Raw genomic sequence first — 18,020 nt, 5'->3', positions numbered from 1 at the left:
GAGATAGGGAGTGTTATAGGGGCTGGAGGAGGTTACAGAGATAGGGAGAGGTATCGGGGCTGGAGGAGGTTACAGAGATAGGGAGGGTTGTAGGGGCTGGAGGATGTTACAGAGATAGGGAGTGTTATAGGGGCTGGAGGAGGTTACAGAGATAGGGAGAGGTATCGGGGCTGGAGGAGGTTACAGAGATCGGGAGGGTGGAGGCAATGGAGGGATTTGAAAACAAGGATGAGAATTTTAAGATTGAGACATTGCTGGAGCAGGAGGCAATGTAGGTCAGTGAGCACAGGGGGTGATGGGGAACGGGACTTGGTGCCAGTTAGGACACTAACAGCAGTGTTTTTGATGATCTGAAGTTTACAGAGAGTTGAATGTGGGAGAGCAATGTGTTGGAATAGTCGAGTCTGGAGGTAACAAAGGCATGAATGAGGGTTTCAGCAGCAGATGAGCTGAGGCAGGGATGAAGTTGGGCGATGTTAACGGAGTTGGAATGAGACAGTTTTCCTGTACAGGGTGAAGTTGGTGGAGAGACAAGTGCAACACAATGGCAACATTGCACATCGCATCTTAACGCTTTACAATCTTAAAATAGACAAGGGAATCAATGGGTGGGAACACACTGAGGGACCTGTGCCAACACATTAATCTCATCAGGACCTCTGCACTGTGAGAGAAATTTCACCCTACACCCTTCTTCACACTATCCAATCAAAAACAACTGCTGGAGGGAGATTTACTCTGTATCTAACCCCGAGCTGTACCTGTCCTGGGAGTGTTTGATGGGGACAGTGTGGAGGGAGCTTTACTCTGTATCTAACCCCGTGCTGTACCTGTCCTGAGAGTGTTTGATGGGGACAGTGTAGAGGGAGCTTTACTCTGTATCTAACCCTGTGCTGTACCTGTCCTGAGAGTGTTTGATGGGGACAGTGTAGAGGGAGCTTTACTCTGTATCTAACCCCATGCTGTACCTTTCCTGAGAGTGTTTGATGGGGACAGTGTGGAGGGAGCTTTACTCTGTATCTAACCCCATGCTGTACCTTTCCTGAGAGTGTTTGATGGAGACAGTGTAGATGGAGGTTTACTCTGTTTCTAACCCCATTTTTTTTTTTTTCTCTTTTTTTTTCTTTTACAGGAATGCTCCAAACACACCAACCAATCAGAGCTGTACCTGTCCTGGGAGTGTTTGATGGGGACAGTGTAGAGGGAGGTTTACTCTGTATCTAACCCCGTTTTTTCCTTTTTTTAGTACAGAGGGAACTTTACTCTGTATTTTTAATCTGTTTTTTCTTTTCCATTTTTGTTCTTTTTTTTGATGGGGACAGTATAGATGGAGCTTTACTCTGTATCTAACCCCATTTTTTTTTCTTTCCCCTTTTTCTTTTTTTTTAATCTAACCCCGTGCTATACCTGTCCTGGGAGTGTTTGATGGAGACAGTGTAGATGGAGCTTTACTCTGTATCTAACCCCGTGCTGTACCTGTCCTGGGTTTGTTTGATGGAGACAGTGTAGAGGGAGCTTTACTCTGTATCTAACCCCGTGCTGTACCTGTCCTGGGAGTGTTTGATGGGGACAGTGTAGAGGGAGCTTTACTCTGTATCTAACCCCGTTTTTTTTTTTTTCTGACCCTGTGCAGTACCTGTCCTGGGAGTGTTTTATGGGGACAGTGTAGAGGGAGCTTTACTCTGTATCTAACCCCGTTTTTTTTTTTTTTTTTTTTTTTTGGAGGGAGCTTTACTCTGTATCTAACCCCCGTTTTTTTTTTTTTTTTTTTTTGGAGGGAGCTTTACTCTGTATCTAACCCCCGTTTTTTTTTTTTTTTTTTTTTTTCTTTTTTTTTTCTCTTTTTTTTTCTTTTACAGGAATGCTCCAAACACACCAACCAATCAGAGCTGTACCTGTCCTGGGAGTGTTTGATGGGGACAGTGTAGAGGGAGATTTACTCTGTATCTAACCCCGTTTTTTCCTTTTTTTAGTACAGAGGGAACTTTACTCTGTATTTTTAATCTGTTTTTTCTTTTCCATTTTTGTTCTTTTTTTTGATGGGGACAGTATAGATGGAGCTTTACTCTGTATCTAACCCCATTTTTTTTTCTTTCCCCTTTTTCTTTTTTTTTAATCTAACCCCGTGCTATACCTGTCCTGGGAGTGTTTGATGGAGACAGTGTAGATGGAGCTTTACTCTGTATCTAACCCCGTGCTGTACCTGTCCTGGGTTTGTTTGATGGAGACAGTGTAGAGGGAGCTTTACTCTGTATCTAACCTCGTGCTGTACCTGTCCTGGGAGTGTTTGATGGGGACAGTGTAGAGGGAGCTTTACTCTGTATCTAACCCCGTTTTTTTTTTCTAACCCTGTGCAGTACCTGTCCTGGGAGTGTTTTATGGGGACAGTGTAGAGGGAGCTTTACTCTGTATCTAACCCCGTGCTGTACCTGTCCTGGGAGTGTTTTATGGGGACAGTGTAGAGGGAGCTTTACTCTGTATCTAACCCCGTGCTGTACCTGCCCTGGGAGTGTTTTATGGGGACAGTGTAGAGGGAGCTTTACTCTGTATCTAACCCCGTGCAGTACCTGTCCTGGGAGTGTTTTATGGGGACAGTGTAGAGGGAGCTTTACTCTGTATCTAACCCCGTGCTGTACCTGCCCTGGGAGTGTTTGATGGAGACAGTGTAGAGGGAGCTTTACTCTGTATCTAACCCCGTGCTGTACCTGCCCTGGGAGTGTTTGATGGAGACAAGGTAGAGGGAGCTTTACTCTGTATCTAACTCGCCATGCACTGCCCGCTTCCCTGATTCCCCTGTTAACCACAGAGTGGTACTGGCCACTGGTTTCTCAGTACACAAAAATGGAGCCTTTCTTCATAGTTGCATGGAATTCCACCATAATCTACAGCACAGAAAGAGACCATTCGGCCCATCAGCTCCATGCTGGGCTTTATCCTCCACTCAGTCCTACTCTCACCCCCCTTCATCTCACCCCATCAACATCTCCTTCTATTCCTTCCTCCCTCATGTGTTTATGCAACTTGCCCTTAAATCCTTCGACACTATTCACCTCAACCACTCCCTATGCTGGCGTGTTCCACATTCTCCCCACTCTCTGGGGAAAGAGGTTTCTCCTGAATTCCTCCAATGGATTCGTTTGTGACCATCTTTCATTGATGGTGCCTAGTTCTCATCTCCTCCACAACTGGAAATATATTCTCTTCATCTCAACGTCTCCTCTATCAAACCTCTTTCATAATCTTAAAGACCTCTATCAGGGCATCCGTGCACCTTCTCTTTTCGAAAGATAAGGGCCCCCGGCCTGTTCAGCCTTTCCTGGTAGTTATGTTTGGACGTGCGCCCTCTGACCCTGTAAGTGTGACCTCTGACCTGGAAGTAAACCATCCAGTAGGGTATCAGCGTCAAGAAGACCGGGATGACCCTCTTCAGGACCTTCACGTTTTCCCGCGCGGTATCCAAGGAACGCCTGCCATTGCTGAATATGGTCTGCTCTGACAAATCACTGTAGGGGGATCTCATCCTGCGATTACTGCAATTATAAAAATAGTCAGGCAATTTCAAAAGTCAGGTCAATTGATCTTTGTGAGGCAAGGGTATTAGACGTTTCAGAACCAAGACAGTTAGATGGAGTTCAGAAGCAGATTGGGTGCGATCTCATTGAACAGACTTGAGGGGCTGAATGGCCTCCTCCTGTTCCTGTGTAACAGGCTCAAGAAGGGGCTGAATAGCCTCCCTTGTACCTGTATTGAACCAATTGGGTTTTTAACCAATAATTCCTCCTTTAACAATTGTCCCCCTTGTGTCAGTCTGTAAAATATCAAATTTATTGAACACCAATTCAGAATTTACACCGAGTGCGATTTCAACTCATAAGCCTGGAATTTTAAGCTCTCAAGCATAACCAACCTGCCACACCCCCAATTCCAATGGTAGACACCAACAACCCATTCCATTCACCCGAATGAGGTGGAAGAGACTTCCATTGTTAAGATTGCTTTTAACTTGCATATCTTACCAGTTTGGCCTCCAACTTCGATCCTTAAACGACACATGCCAGAAATACACGGAGAGAGGGAAAAGTCAGAGAGACAGGGAGAAAGAAAGACAGAATGATAGTAACAGTGAGGGAGAAAGCAAGAGGGAGAGACAGAGAGAGGGGGGGGAAGGAGAGAGGGAGAGTGATAGAAAGAGAGGAGAGGGAGATTGGGAGAGGCACAGAGCAAGGATTAATAACCTGCGTTGATATAGCGCCTTTAACATAGAGAGGCTTCTCAAGGTGCTTCACAGGAGCGCGCAGTGGATAGAAATTTGACACCGAACCACACAAGAAGATGTGAGGACATGTGACCAAAAGATCTGTCAAAGAGGGAGGTTTTAAGGAGCATCTTAAAGGAGGAGAGAGATGTGGGGACGTTTAGAGTGCTTCAGCCTCAAGCAGCTGAAGGCACGGCCGCCAATGGTGGAGCGATTAAAATCTGGGGGATGGGCAAGAGGCCAGAATTGGAGAGCTCAGGGATCTCGGAGGATTGTAGGAGCTGGAGTAGGTTACAGAGATAGGGAGGGTTGTAGGGGCTGGAGGAGGTTACAGAGATAGGGAGGGTTGCAGGAGCTGGAGGAGGTTACAGAGATAGGGAGGGTTGTCGGGGCTGGAGGAGGGTACAGATTTAGGGAGGGTTGTTGGGGCTGGAGGAGGGTACAGAGATAGGGAGGGTTGTAGGGGCTGGAGGAGGTTACAGAGATAGGGAGGGTTGTAGGAGCTGGAGGAGGTTACAGAGATAGGGAGGGTTGTAGGGGCTGGAGGAGGTTACAGAGATAGGGAGGGTTGTAGGGACTGGAGGAGGTTACAGAGATAGGGAGGGTTGTAGGGGCTGGAGGAGGTTACAGAGATAGGGAGGGTTGTAGGGACTGGAGGAGGTTACAGAAATAGGGAGGGTTGTAGGGACTGGAGGAGGTTACAGAGATAGGGAGGAGTGAGGCCAGGGAGGGATTTGTACAGAAGGATACAGAATTGTAAAATTGAGGTGTTGCTGTGGATCAGTGAATTTCTTTCCCTGCCTGCCTGACAGGGTCAGCCTTGCCCACATAAGCAGCAGATTCAGAACGGAATCTCTGCTGAGTGACGGCAGGTTATTTGTCCCATGTTTTGAATGAGGCAAAACCAATTGGCAATTGAGAAAAATTATTGCTGCCTCTACTCTGAATGACACCGGTGTTAAAAGGGTTAAATGATGAGGACAGGCTTGTATTCCCTCCATTATGGAAGATTACGGGATGATGTAATCGAGGTGTTTACGATGATTAAAGGAGTTGCAAGGGTCGGTGGAGAGAAACTATTTCCTCTTCTGGGGCCGGGGGGTGGGTGGTCCAGAACAAGGAGTCAGAACTTTAAAATTGGAGCCAGGCCGTTCAGGGGTGATGTCTTCACACAGAGGGGAGTGGAAATCTGGAACTCTCTCCCCAAAAAGCTGTTGAGGTTGGGAGTCAATTGGAGCGTTCAAGACTGAGCAATGGATTTTTGTTGGATAAGGGCATGAGGAATCTGGGGTAAAGCAGGGTAAATGGAGATGAGGTGCAGATCAGTCCTGATCTCATTGAATGGCACAGCAGGCTCGAGGGGGCTGAATGGCCTTCACCTGTTCCTCTGTTCCTAGAATCAGAGAATCATGCAGCAGGGGAAGTGGCATTTGACCCATCATGTCTGTGCCGGCTGTTTGAAAGAGATATCCGATTAATCCCACTCCCCTTTTTTTTCCATAGGCCTGATTTTTTTTCCCTTCAAATGTTGATCCAATCCCCTATTGAATTTCCTTCCACTGCCCTTTCAGGAAGTGCATTCCAGAGCAGGAGAGAGGAGCCTTTAAAAACAGTGAGTGGAAAACACTGGCAGCAAAGCACTATGGGAGAGAGGAGCCTTTAAAAACAGCTTGGAAAATACTGGCAGCAAAGCACCGCAGCAGAGAGGAGCCTTTAAAAACAGCTTGGAAAACACCGGCAGCAAAGCACCGCAGCAGAGAGGAGCCTTTAAAAACAGCTTGGAAAACACCGGCAGCAAAGCACCGCAGCAGAGAGGAGCCTTTAAAAACAGCTTGGAAAACACTGGCAGCAAAGCACTATAGGAGAGAGGAGCCTTTAAAAACAGCTTGGAAAACACCGGCAGCAAAGCACCGCAGCAGAGAGGAGCCTTTAAAAACAGCTTGGAAAACACCGGCAGCAAAGCACCGCAGCAGAGAGGAGCCTTTAAAAACAGCTTGGAAAACACCGGCAGCAAAGCACCGCAGGAGAGAGGAGCCTTTAAAAATAGCTTGGAAAATACCGGCAGCGGGAGAGCATCAAAGCACAGTGGGAGAGAGGAGCCTTTGAAAACATTGTGGGAAACACCGCCAACGGCAGAGCAGGAGAGCACAGCGGGAGAGAGGAGCTTTTAAAAAGCAGCACGGGAAACACTGTGCCAGTGGCAGAGCAGCAAGGCAAAGCAGGAGAGATGAGCAACGATGAGAGGCAGACACATACTGTGAAGTGGTATCACAAGACAAGGAGCCACATGGGGTGAGTACCCTAGAAGCCCTGCATTTTTATTTTAATATAATTTTATTTAAATTAATCAACTTTAAAGTAAGACTGGATCAATTAATTAGCATATAACAAAGGCCAATTTGATCATTTACAATATAAAACTAAATAGCAAGGTTTAGTAACACTAAAGGGTTCTGAATTTTTCAGTAAATTAAAATCTAAGGTATTTAGATAATAATATTTAAATAAAACATTTCAGTTAAAGTCCCTAACAAGTGACATCAGCGCAAGAGAATCAGCTGATTGGTAGGTGGTGAGTGTCTATTTATTTCAGTCATAATTTTAATAGTAAAATAAATAGAGGCATGACAGGGCGGCTCAGTCTCATGGAGTGTGCATGCTGCTGCATGTGGGAACTCCAGGACCCTTCTTGTGTCCTGGGCAACCACATGTGCAGGAAGTGCCGTCAGCTGCAGCAGCTGGAGTTCTGGGTTTTGGTGCTTGAGCAGCAGCTGGCATCACTGTGATGCATCCATGTGGCTGAGAGCTATGTGGATAGCACGCTTATAGATGTGGTCACCTCACAGCTTAAGGGTATGCAGGTAGAGAGGGGACTGGGTGACCGCCAGGCAGTTAAGAAGGGCCTTGCAGGTAGAAGAGGAGTCCCCTGAGTGCATCTCACTCATGAACCAGTATTCCATTCTGAATACTGGTGAGAGTGATGGTTCCTCTGGGGTGTGCGGCCAGAGCCTAGTCCATGGCACAGGAGGAAGATTGGCAAAGCGATAATGATAGAGGATTCTATAGTTAGGGGAACAGACAGGCGCTTCTGCGGCCACAGACGTAAATCCAGGAAGGCATGTTGCCTCCCAGGTTCCAGGCTCAAGGTGTCAGTGAGCAGCTGCAGAGCAGTCTGAGTCAGAGAGGGTGAACAGCCAGCGGTCGTGGTTTTATATTGGTACCAACGACAAAGGTAGAAAGAGGGATGAGGTCTTGCAGGCAGAGTTTAGGGAGCTGGGAAAGAGACTAGCAAGAAGGACCTCAAAGGTAATAAGTGTTGTATGTTTGGTTAGTCTAGCTAGGAGAGATTACTGAGTCTTCAGTAAAGTTTAACAATAACCAGTGAATGACACATTAGAGAACTATATACACAGCTTTACACAAGTATGTCTAACTCCACTGGAGCCATGCCACTTCTCCTTCCAGTCTCTCTCATGTGGTCTCTTCCATCATCACAGTAGGAAGTATTACTCACACTGACCCAGACATTAACCCATTCAAACCCTTATACTACATCTCCCCACCAAGTCTTTGTCCATATCATTTTGTACATTCATTTTGACTGGATGATTACTCCTTCTCTGCCTTATCTCGTACTCATACCCTTTCTCCTTACATTAACTAGGAAAGGTAGCTGGTATGATATCTCCTGTTATAGTTGTAAGCTTGTTGTTTTCGATAAGATTTTTCTCTGTCTTGAACTCTCTGATAATCCGAGAAGTATTTTTTTTTTGAGTAGGTTGGAAAGTTGTGTTCTGGGCTTCCTTCCCATCAACAGTTCCAATGGTGCTGATGCACATTAGGCACATAGGGCGGCACAGTGGCGCAGTGGTTAGCACCGCAGCCTCACAGCTCCAGGGACCCAGGGTTCGATTCTGGGTACTGCCTGCGCGGAGTTTGCAAGTTCTCCCTGTGTCTGCGTGGGTTTCCTCCGGGTGCTCCGGTTTCCTCCCACATGCCAAAGACTTGCAGGTTGATAGGTTAATTGGCCATTATAAATTGCCCCTAGTATAGGTAGGTGGTAGGGAAATATATAGGGACAGGTGGGGATGTGGTAGGAATATGGGATTAGTGTAGGATGAGTATAAATGGGTGGTTGATGGTCGGCACAGACTCGGTGGGCCGAAAGGCCTGTTTCGGTGCTGTATCGCTAAACTATAAAAACTTGCTTCATTAAATGTGTGGTATCTTCCAAGAAGGGAAAAGACATATAGATTAAGCATCTTTACATGCAGTAATTCTATATTCGGTCTTAAGTCTTCCTAGCCCAGTAAATTATTTTGGAAAGTCTTTTTGGAAGTGACACCTGGATTTTTTTATTTAGAGATACAGCACTGAAACAGGCCCTTTGGCCCACCGGGTCTGTGCCGACCATCAACGGCCCATTTATACTAATCCTACATTAATCCCATTACCCTCTCACATCCCCTCCCTACACTAGGGGCAATTTATAATGGCCAATTTACCGATCAACCTGCAAGTCTTTGGCTGTGGGAGGAAACCGGAGCACCCGGAGGAAACCCACGCGGTCACAGGGAGAACTTGCAAACTCCGCACAGGCAGTACCCAGAACTGAACCCGGGTCGATGGAGCTGTGAGGCTGCGGTGCTAACCACTGCGCCACTGTGCTGCTTAACTTCTGCTTAACTTCTTCCATTTTCCTGATAAGACTAAGGTTTATACAAGCTCTTAGACTTAAAACAGAAAATTCTTGATTCTATAGAACATACAGTGTTTCCAATATCTGCTTTCACTTGTACTGGAGTGTCGCCTGTGTAGCTTCCACTTGACTTTAAGTTCAACCCCTCCTGCACTGTGTAACTGAGTTTCTGTTGGCTGTAGGCAATGTGTTGATAAACATGGTTTGCTGTCTGATACAACTGTTACACTTGCTCCAGTGTCTACTTTAAAGTTGGCGATACGTCCGTTGACATATATATCACCACAGAAGTTTTCTGATTTCTCTTCTGGTGGAGATTGTTTAACGACATTAACAGCTCTATGCATGAAGACTTTTCCTTCAGAACCTGTGAAAGTAGAGTTTTTTTGACTTTGGCGCGTCTTCCCAACTTCCATGCAGTGAAAGCATTCCACTTTTTTTGCAGGGCACTGTTCAGGCCTGTGGCTCTTTTTGGGTGTCACAGTGCTGGCTGGCATTTCATGGCATCCTTCACGTTCCCTCCCATCTGTACCTTCTTTTCTGGTGCTTCTTTTGCAGTTCCGTGCTGAAGCAACTGCACGGGCGCTGGAGGTTTCCTGACCCAAGGTTTTTCTTCACCTTCAGGATTGCTCTGTTCTGCTGATGGACCTCTGCTTGTCTCACCGGCTGAATTGCTTTGTATAGGGTGAGGTCTTCCTTAGACTGCAATAAATCTGCAATATCTACTACGATGCAGTTTCATATTAATGCTGCTTTTAGGTCTCCATATCCCCATCCTTCAACTTGCCTTTACAGGTCATTAATAAAAGCATCTATTGGTTCACCTGTTTTCTGCAGCTTCTGTTGAATTTGGCCCTTTCTAGAATCTTAGAGTCGGAGAGTCATAGAGTCGTACAGCATAGAAACAGGCCCTTCGGCCCAGCGCGTTCATGCCGACCATAGTGCCTATCTATACTAATCCCACCTGCCTGCATTACTTCCATATTCCTCCATGCCTTGCTCATTCAAGTACCTGTCCAGATGCCTCTTAAATGTCGCTACTGTTCCTGCCTCCACCACCTCCTCTGGCAGCTCATTCCAGATACCCACTATTCTTTGCGTGAAACATTTACCCCTTTGATCCCCTTTAAACCTCCTCCCTCTCACCTTAAATCTATGCCCTCTAGTTTTAGTCACCCCTACCATGGGAAACAGACTCTGGCTATCTACCCGATCTATGCCTCTCATAATTTTATATACCTCTATCATATCCACTCTCAGCCTCCTTCACACCAGGGAAAACAGACCCATCCTATCCAATCTCTCTTTATATCTCAAGCCCTCCAAACCAGGCAACATCCTTGTGAATCTTTTCTGCACCCTCTCTAGCTTAATCACATCTTTCCTGTAGTGCGGCGACCAGAACTGCACACAGTACTCTAAATGTGGCCTAACCAACGTTATGTGCAACTGTAACATGACGTCCCAAATCTGTACTCAATGCCTCGGCCGATGAAGGCAAGCATGCCATATGCCTTCTTCACCACCCTGTCTACCTGTGTTGCCACTTTCAGGGAACTATGTACTTGCGCCCCAAGGTCTCCCTGCTCAACAACACTCCCCAGGGCCCTGCCATTCACTGTATATATCCTTCCCTGGTTTAACTTCCCAAAATGCATCACTTCACACTTGTCTGCATTAAATTCCATTTGCCAATCCCTTGCCCACTTTCCCAGTTGATCGATATCCTGTTGTAACCTTAGATAACCTTCTTCACTGTCCACTATACCACCAATTTTGGTGTCATCTGCAAACTTACTAATCATGCCCCTTACATTCACATCCAAGACATTAATATACATGACAAACAACAGAGGGCCCAGCACCGATCCCTGCGGCACACCACTGGTCACCGGCCTCCAATCTGAAAAACAACCCTCCACTACCACCCTCTGCCTCCTATCACCAAGCCAATTTTGGATCCAATTTGCGAGCTCACCCTGGATCCCATGTGTTCTAACCTTCTGGACCAGCCTACTATGCGGGACCTTGTCAAAGGCCTTGCTAAAGTCCATGTAGACAATGTCCATCGCCCTGCCCTCGTCAATCCTCTTGGTCACCTCCTCGAAAAACTCAATCAAATTCGTGAGACATGATTTCCCACGCACAAAGCCATGCTGACTATCCCTAATCAGACCATGCCTTTCCAGATGCATATAAATCCTGTCTCTCAGAACCCCTTCCAATAACTTTCCCACCACTGATGTAAGGCTCACCAACCTGTAGTTCCTTGGCTTATCCCTGCTGCACTTCTTAAATAAAGGCACAACATTAGCTATCCTCCAGTCTTCCGGTACCTCACCCATGGCTAACGATGAAACAAAAATCTCTGCCAAGGCCCCAGCAATCTCCTCCCTTGCTTCCCATAGCATCCTAGGATACACCTGATCAGGCTCTGGGGATTTATCCACCTTAATGCGCTTCAAAACCTCCAACACCTCCTCCTTTGTAATGTTGATATGCTCCAGGATATTGCTGTTCCCTCCCTTGAACTCACTAGCTTCCATGACCTTCTCCACGGTAAATACAGATGAGAAGTATTCATTTAAGACCTCACCCATTTTCCCTGGCTCCGCACATGGATTGCCACACTGATCCTTAAGGGGACCTACTCTCTCCCTTACTACCCTTTTACTCTTAATATAATAGATTCTTTTAGGATTCTCCTTTATCTTATCTGCCAGGGAAATCTCATGGCCCCTTTTCGCCCTCCTAATTTCCTTCTTATGTGTAGTCCTACATCCCCTATACTCCTCGAGGGACTCACTCGGTCCCAGCTGCCTATACCTGACATATGCCTCCTTCTTTGTCCTGACCAGACCCTCAATATCCCTCGTCAACCAAGGTTCCCTAAACATGCCAGCCTTGCCCTTCCATCTAACAGGAACATGCCGGCCCTGAACTCTTCCTATCTCACTTTGAAAAGCCTCCCACTTGTCAGACGTCCCTTTACCTGTAAACAGCCTCTCCCATTCAACTTTTGAGAGTTCCTGTCTGATGCCATCGAAATGAGCCTGCCCCCAATTTAGAACTTCAACCTGAGGATAAGTCCTATCCTTTTCCATAACTATCTTGAAGCTAATAGAGTTATGGTCACTGGTCCTAAAGTGCTCCCCCACTGACACATCAACCACCTGCCCATCCTCATTTCCTAAGAGGAGGTCGAGTGTAGCCCCTTCTCTTGTAGGACCATCCATATACTGCTTCAGAAAACTATCCTGGACACACTTAACAAATTCTTTCTCATCTGATCCCTTAGCACTAAGGCAGTCCCAGTCAATATCAGGGAAGTTAAAATCACCTGCTATTACAACCCTATAATTCCTACACCTATCTGTGATTCCCCTACATATATGCTCCTCCACTTCCCTCTGACTATTGTGGGGCCTATAGTATAATCTCATCAATGTGATCACCCCTTTCTTATTTCTGAGTTCTACCCATATGGCCTCGCTGGACATTCCCCCTGGGATATCCTCTCTAAGTACTGCCATGATGTCCTCCCTAATCAATAGTGCAACTCCCCCTCCTTTCTTACCTCCACCTCTGTCATGCCGAAAGGATCGGTACCCTGGAACATTGAGCTGCCAGTCCTGCCCATCCCTCAACCACGTTTCCATAATAGCTATAATATCACAATATCATGTACCAATCCATGCTCTGAGTTCATCTGCCTTACCTGTAAGGCTTCTTGCATTAAAGTAAATGCAGTTTAGCCTACCAGACCTTCCACGCTCCCTGTCCTGCCCCTGCCCGGCCTGCCGACTGGACTTGACTCCTCAGATTGAAATAATTGTCAAATGCTTTTAAGGCATCTTCAAATTTATCTGATGTCACATTAATGCCTTGTCTTGCAATAACATCATCTGCTATTGCTCCTCTATAATAAAGTAATATGTTGACTTGTTCTGCTTCAGACTTGCTGTCTAATTTTAATGCAATTCTGAACCTCAAACATCTTTTTCTCCACAGTGACCAGTTTCGAGTTTAACTTGGTCCTTCTGTGTGTCCAAACCTCTCTGGTAGTATAAATTTAAGATCCGTGGCTTTTCTAAGCTTTCTAGGTAGTTTTCTTTCTATTTTCAATTATCCTTCCCATCCTGGAAGTTCCCCTGCACTTTTCTGAAGTTGTCCCATGCTTTTCAGCCCTGCGGTCACCACGTGTAATGGTGACAACCTCGGATCCATCCTTGTTAAGAATTTTTGATTTTTTTAGGTGCTGCTTTCCTAGTGCACTGTTAGAAACAATTTTGTCTCCTTCTTTAAGGGTTGTTTACCAGATTCCTGACCATTGCTTGGTTCTCCAACTTGAAGCCTGCGATTGCTGAACCAGGATTTTATCCACCAACCACCACGCTTCTGTGGCGCAGCCTGAATGCCTTCGCAAGCCGACTCCCCGACTCCCGAATCTCTGAGCCTGACTTAGAACAAGAACAAAGAACAAAGAACAGTACAGCACAGGAACAGGCCATTCGGCCCTCCAAGCCTGCGCCAATCTTGATGCCTGCCTAAACTAAAACCTTCTGCACTTCCAGGGACCGTATCCCTCTATTCCCATCCTATTCATGTATTTGTCAAGATGCCTCTTAAACGTTGCTATCGTACCTGCTTCCACCACCTCCCCCAGCAGCAAGTTCCAGGCACTCACCACCCTCTATGTAAAGAACTTGCCTCTCACATCCCCTCTAAACTTTGCCCCTCTCACCTTAAACCTATGTCCCCTAGTAACTGACTCTTCCACCCTGGGAAAAACCTTCTGTCTATCCACTCTGTCCATGCCGCTCATAACTTTGTAAATCTCTATCATGTCGTCCCTCCACCTCCGTCGTTCCAGTGAAAACAATCCGAGTTTATCCAACCACTTCTCATCACTAATGCCCTCCAGACCAGGCAACATCCTGGTAAACCTCTCCTGTACCCTCTCCAAAGCCTCCACGTCCTTCTGGTAGTGTGGCGACCAGAATTGCAAACAATATTCTAAGTGTGGCCTAACTAAAGTTCTGTACAGCTGCAGCATGACTTGCCAATTTTTATACTCTATGTCCTGACCGATGAAGACAAGCATGCCGTATGCCTTCTTGACTACCTTATCCACCTGCGTTGCCACTTTCAGTGACCTGTGGACCTATACGCCCAGATCTCTCTGCCTGTCAATACCCCTAAGGGTCCTGCTATTTACTGTATACTTCCCACCTGCATTAGACCTTCCAAAATGCATTACCTCACATTTGTCTGGATTAAACTCCATCTGCCATTTGTCTGCCCAAGTCTCCAACCAATCTATATCCTGCTGTATCCTCTGACAATCCTCATCATTATCCGCAACTCCACCAACCTTTGTGTCGTCCGCAAATTTACTAATCAGACCAGCTACATTTTCCTCCAAATCATTTATATATACTACAAAGAACAAAGGACCCAGCACTCATCCCTGCGGAACACCACTAGTCACATCCCTCCATTCAGAAAAGCAGCCTTCCACTGCTACCCTCAGTCTTCTATGACAGAGCCAGTTCTGTATCCATCTTGCCAGCTCACCTCTGATCCCGTGTGACTTCACCTTTTGTACCAGTCTGTCATGAGGGACCTTGTCAAAGGATTTACTAAAGTCCATATAGACAACATCCACTGCCCTTCCTTCATCAATCATCTTCGTCACTTCCTCAAAAAACTCAATTAAATTAGTGAGACACCACCTCCCCTTCACAAAACCATGCTGCCTCTTGCTAATAAGTTTGTTTGTTTCCAAATGGGAGTAAATCCTGTCCCAAATAATCTTCTCTAATAGTTTCCCTACCACTGACGTAAGGCTCACCGGCCTATAATTTCCTGGATTATCCTTGCTACCCTTCTTAAACAAAGGAACAACATTGGCTATTCTCCAGTCCTCTGGGACCTCACCTGTAGCCTATGAGGATGCAAAGATTTCTGTCAAGGCCCCAGCAATTTCTTCCCTTGCCTCTCTCAGTATTCTGGGGTAGATCCCATCAGGCACTGGAGCTTTTCATAGACTCTTCCTGAGTTCTGCAGTCTTGGTACAGTTTTGGCGTCACTTTGTTCAGCTCAGTCTTCTTCAGAGTAATTTTTTTCAGACTTTTCTGGATGTTGTATGGTAATAACCACCACTATCCATCATACTGTATGTTTGATTAGTCCAGCTAGGAGACATTACTGAGTCTTTGGTGAGCTGTAACAATAGCTAGTTTATTATCATCATGGGGGAGTTAATACTCACACTGTCCCAGACCGTAACCCTTTCAAATCCTTATACCACAATAACCTTCCCAGTGAAATGTGCAAGTGAGTGTAGAAATATGGAAATATACAGCAGATGAATGTATGGCTGGAAAGATGGTGCAGGAGGGAGGGCTTCAGATTCCTGCAAGATTGGGATGGGTTCCGGGGGAGATGGAACCTGCGCGGGCCGGATGGGTTGCACATGAACGGAGCCGGGACCAACGTCTTTGCGGGGCGATTTGCCATTGCCGTTGGGGAGGGTTTAAAGAAACTTGGCAGGGGTGTGGGAACCAGGAGGTTCTATTAGAGAGGAAAACCCAAGGTGACAGAGAATTGAGAGGGACAGATAGCAGTAGAGTAGGAAATAGTAAGGTATGAAATGGAGTCAACGTGAAAGGGAATGTAATCAGGTCTAAATTAAGCTCACTGTGCATGTATCTGAATGTGTGGGGTGAGATAAATAAGATTGGTGAGCTGTAGGTGCAGATAGCCACATGGAAATATGATGTCATGGTGATAATGGAGACCCGAGTCAAAAATGGGCAGTACTGGGTACTAAATACTCCTGCATACAAGGTGTTCAGGAAAGATAGGGAAGAAAAGAAAGGAGGAGGGGTAGCAGTATTGATTAAGGAGAATGCTACAGTGCTGGAGAGAGAAGATGACCAAGAGGGGTCAAGCTCAAAATCTATTTGGTTAGAGCTAAGAAATAATAGAGGTTCCATTACATTGCTGGGTGTATTCTATGGGCCACCAACTAGTGGGAAAGATATAGAGGAACAAATTTGCAAGGAAATTACAGAGAGGTGCAAGAATTGTACTATAGATGTAATGGGAGACTTTAATTATCCTAATATAGACTGGGATAGTAATAGTGTAAAGGGCAGAGAGGGGCAAGAGTTTCTAGAGTGGGTTCAGGAGAAATTTCTACATCAGTATGTTTCCAGTGTAACGAGGAAGGAGGCATTGCTGGATATGGTTCTGGGGAATGAGCTGGGGCAAGTGGATCAAGTGTCTGTAGGGGATCATTTAGGGGAGAGTGATCATAACATCAGCAGATTTTCAGGTGAGCTATGGAAAAGGACAAGGAGCAATCCAGAGTAAAAACACTGAATTGCAGAAGGGCCAACTTCCACGCAGTGAAAGCGGATCTGGCCCAGGAAAATTGGAATCAAAGATTCGCCGGCAAAACTGTAACTCAGAAATGAGCTGCCTTTAAAGAGGAGATACTTTGGGTACAGTCAAGGTACATTCCCACAAGTGGGGAAAGGTAGGGCAAACAGATTCAGAGCTCCCTGGATGATGAAAGAGATAGACAGTAAGATGAAGTTTGAAAAGGGCACATATGACAAATATCAGGTGGAAAAATGCAATTGAGAACCAGGCTGAACATGCAAACATACGAATTAGGAGCAGGAGTAGGCCACTCGGCCCCTCGAGCCTGCTCCGCCATTCAATATGTTCATGGCTGAACTGATTACTCCACATTTCCACCGAACCCCGATAACCTTCCACCCACTTGCTTATCAAGAATCAATCTACCTCTGCCTTAAAAATATTCAAAGACTCTGCTTCCACCACCTTTTGAGGAAGAGAATTTCAAAGACTCACAACCCTTCGAAAGAAAAAATTTCTCCTCATCTCTGTCTTAAATGGGCGACCCCCTTACTTTTAAACAGTGACCCCTAGTTCTAGATTCTCCCACAAGGGGAAACATCCTTTCCACATCCACCCTGTCAAGACCCCTCAGGATCTTATATGTTTCAAGCAAGTCGCCTCTTACTCTTCTAAATTCCAGTGGATACAAGGCTAGCCTGTCCAATCTTTCCTCGTAAGACAACCCGCCCATTCCAGATATTAGTCTAGGAAACCTTCTCTGCCTCCAATGCATTTACATCCTTCTTTAAATAAGGAGACCAGTACTGTACACAGTACTCCAGATGTGGTCTCACCAGTGCCCTGTATAACTGAAGCATAACCTCCCTACTTTAGTATTCAATTCCCCTCGCAATAAACAATAACATTCTATTTACTTTCTTAATTACATTCTGTACCTGCGTACTAACCTTTTGCGATTCACGCTCTAGGACACACCCAGATCCCTCTGCATCTCAGAGCTCTGCAACCATTTAGATAATATGCTTTTATTGAATTCTTCCTGCCAAAGTGGACAATTTCCCACTTTCCCACATTATACTCCATTTGCCTGGTCTTTTCCCACTTATTTAACCTATCTATATTCCTTTTGTAGCCGCCTTATGTCCTCTTAACAAGTAACTTTCCTACCGATCTTTGTGTAATCAGCAAATTTAGTAACCATACCTTCGGTCCCTTCATCTAAGTCATTTATATAAATTGTAAAAAGTTGAGGCCCCAGAACTGATCCCTGTGACACACCACTCGTTACATCTTGCCAACCAGATCCATTTATGCCTACTCTCTGTTTCCTGTTAGCGAGCCAATCTTAGGCTGGGTCAGTACTGAGGGAGTGCTGCACTGTCGGAGGATCAGTACTGAGGGAGTGCTGCACTGTCGGAGGTCAGTACTGAGGGAGTGCTGCACTGTCGGAGGGTCAGTGCTGAGGGAGTGCTGCACTGTCGGAGGGTCAGTACTGAGGGAGTGCTGCACTGTCTGTGGTGCCTTTTCTTCCATTCCATTTGTTCTATCTTTGTTTGGAAGTCACTTACTTTGTAAAGGGACTTGTTTTTGGGACGTGGGTCTTGCTGGGAAGGCCAGCCTTTACTGTCCATCCCTCATTGCCTTGAAATTGGAGACTTGCTCGGCCTTTTC

The 18,020-nt window shown here is 46.0% G+C and overlaps 1 protein-coding gene across 1 annotated transcript in view; it reads right to left on the bottom strand.

Moving 5' to 3' along the window:
- The window catches only part of LOC137385093 (solute carrier family 15 member 4-like), a 74,159-nt gene that overhangs the window by 29,613 nt on the left and 26,526 nt on the right, over nt 1-18,020 (bottom strand). The window contains exon 3 of the mRNA XM_068059851.1: nt 3,371-3,530. Within this exon, the coding sequence (XP_067915952.1) occupies nt 3,371-3,530 (160 nt within the window). The remainder of the gene's footprint in view (nt 1-3,370; nt 3,531-18,020) is intronic.

The sequence above is a fragment of the Heterodontus francisci genome, chromosome 28 (genome assembly GCF_036365525.1).
Source record: "Heterodontus francisci isolate sHetFra1 chromosome 28, sHetFra1.hap1, whole genome shotgun sequence".
Lineage (NCBI taxonomy): Eukaryota > Metazoa > Chordata > Chondrichthyes > Heterodontiformes > Heterodontidae > Heterodontus > Heterodontus francisci.
The sequence above is the reverse complement of the archived record's forward strand: the minus strand, read 5'-3'. Positions and strand labels throughout refer to the sequence as shown.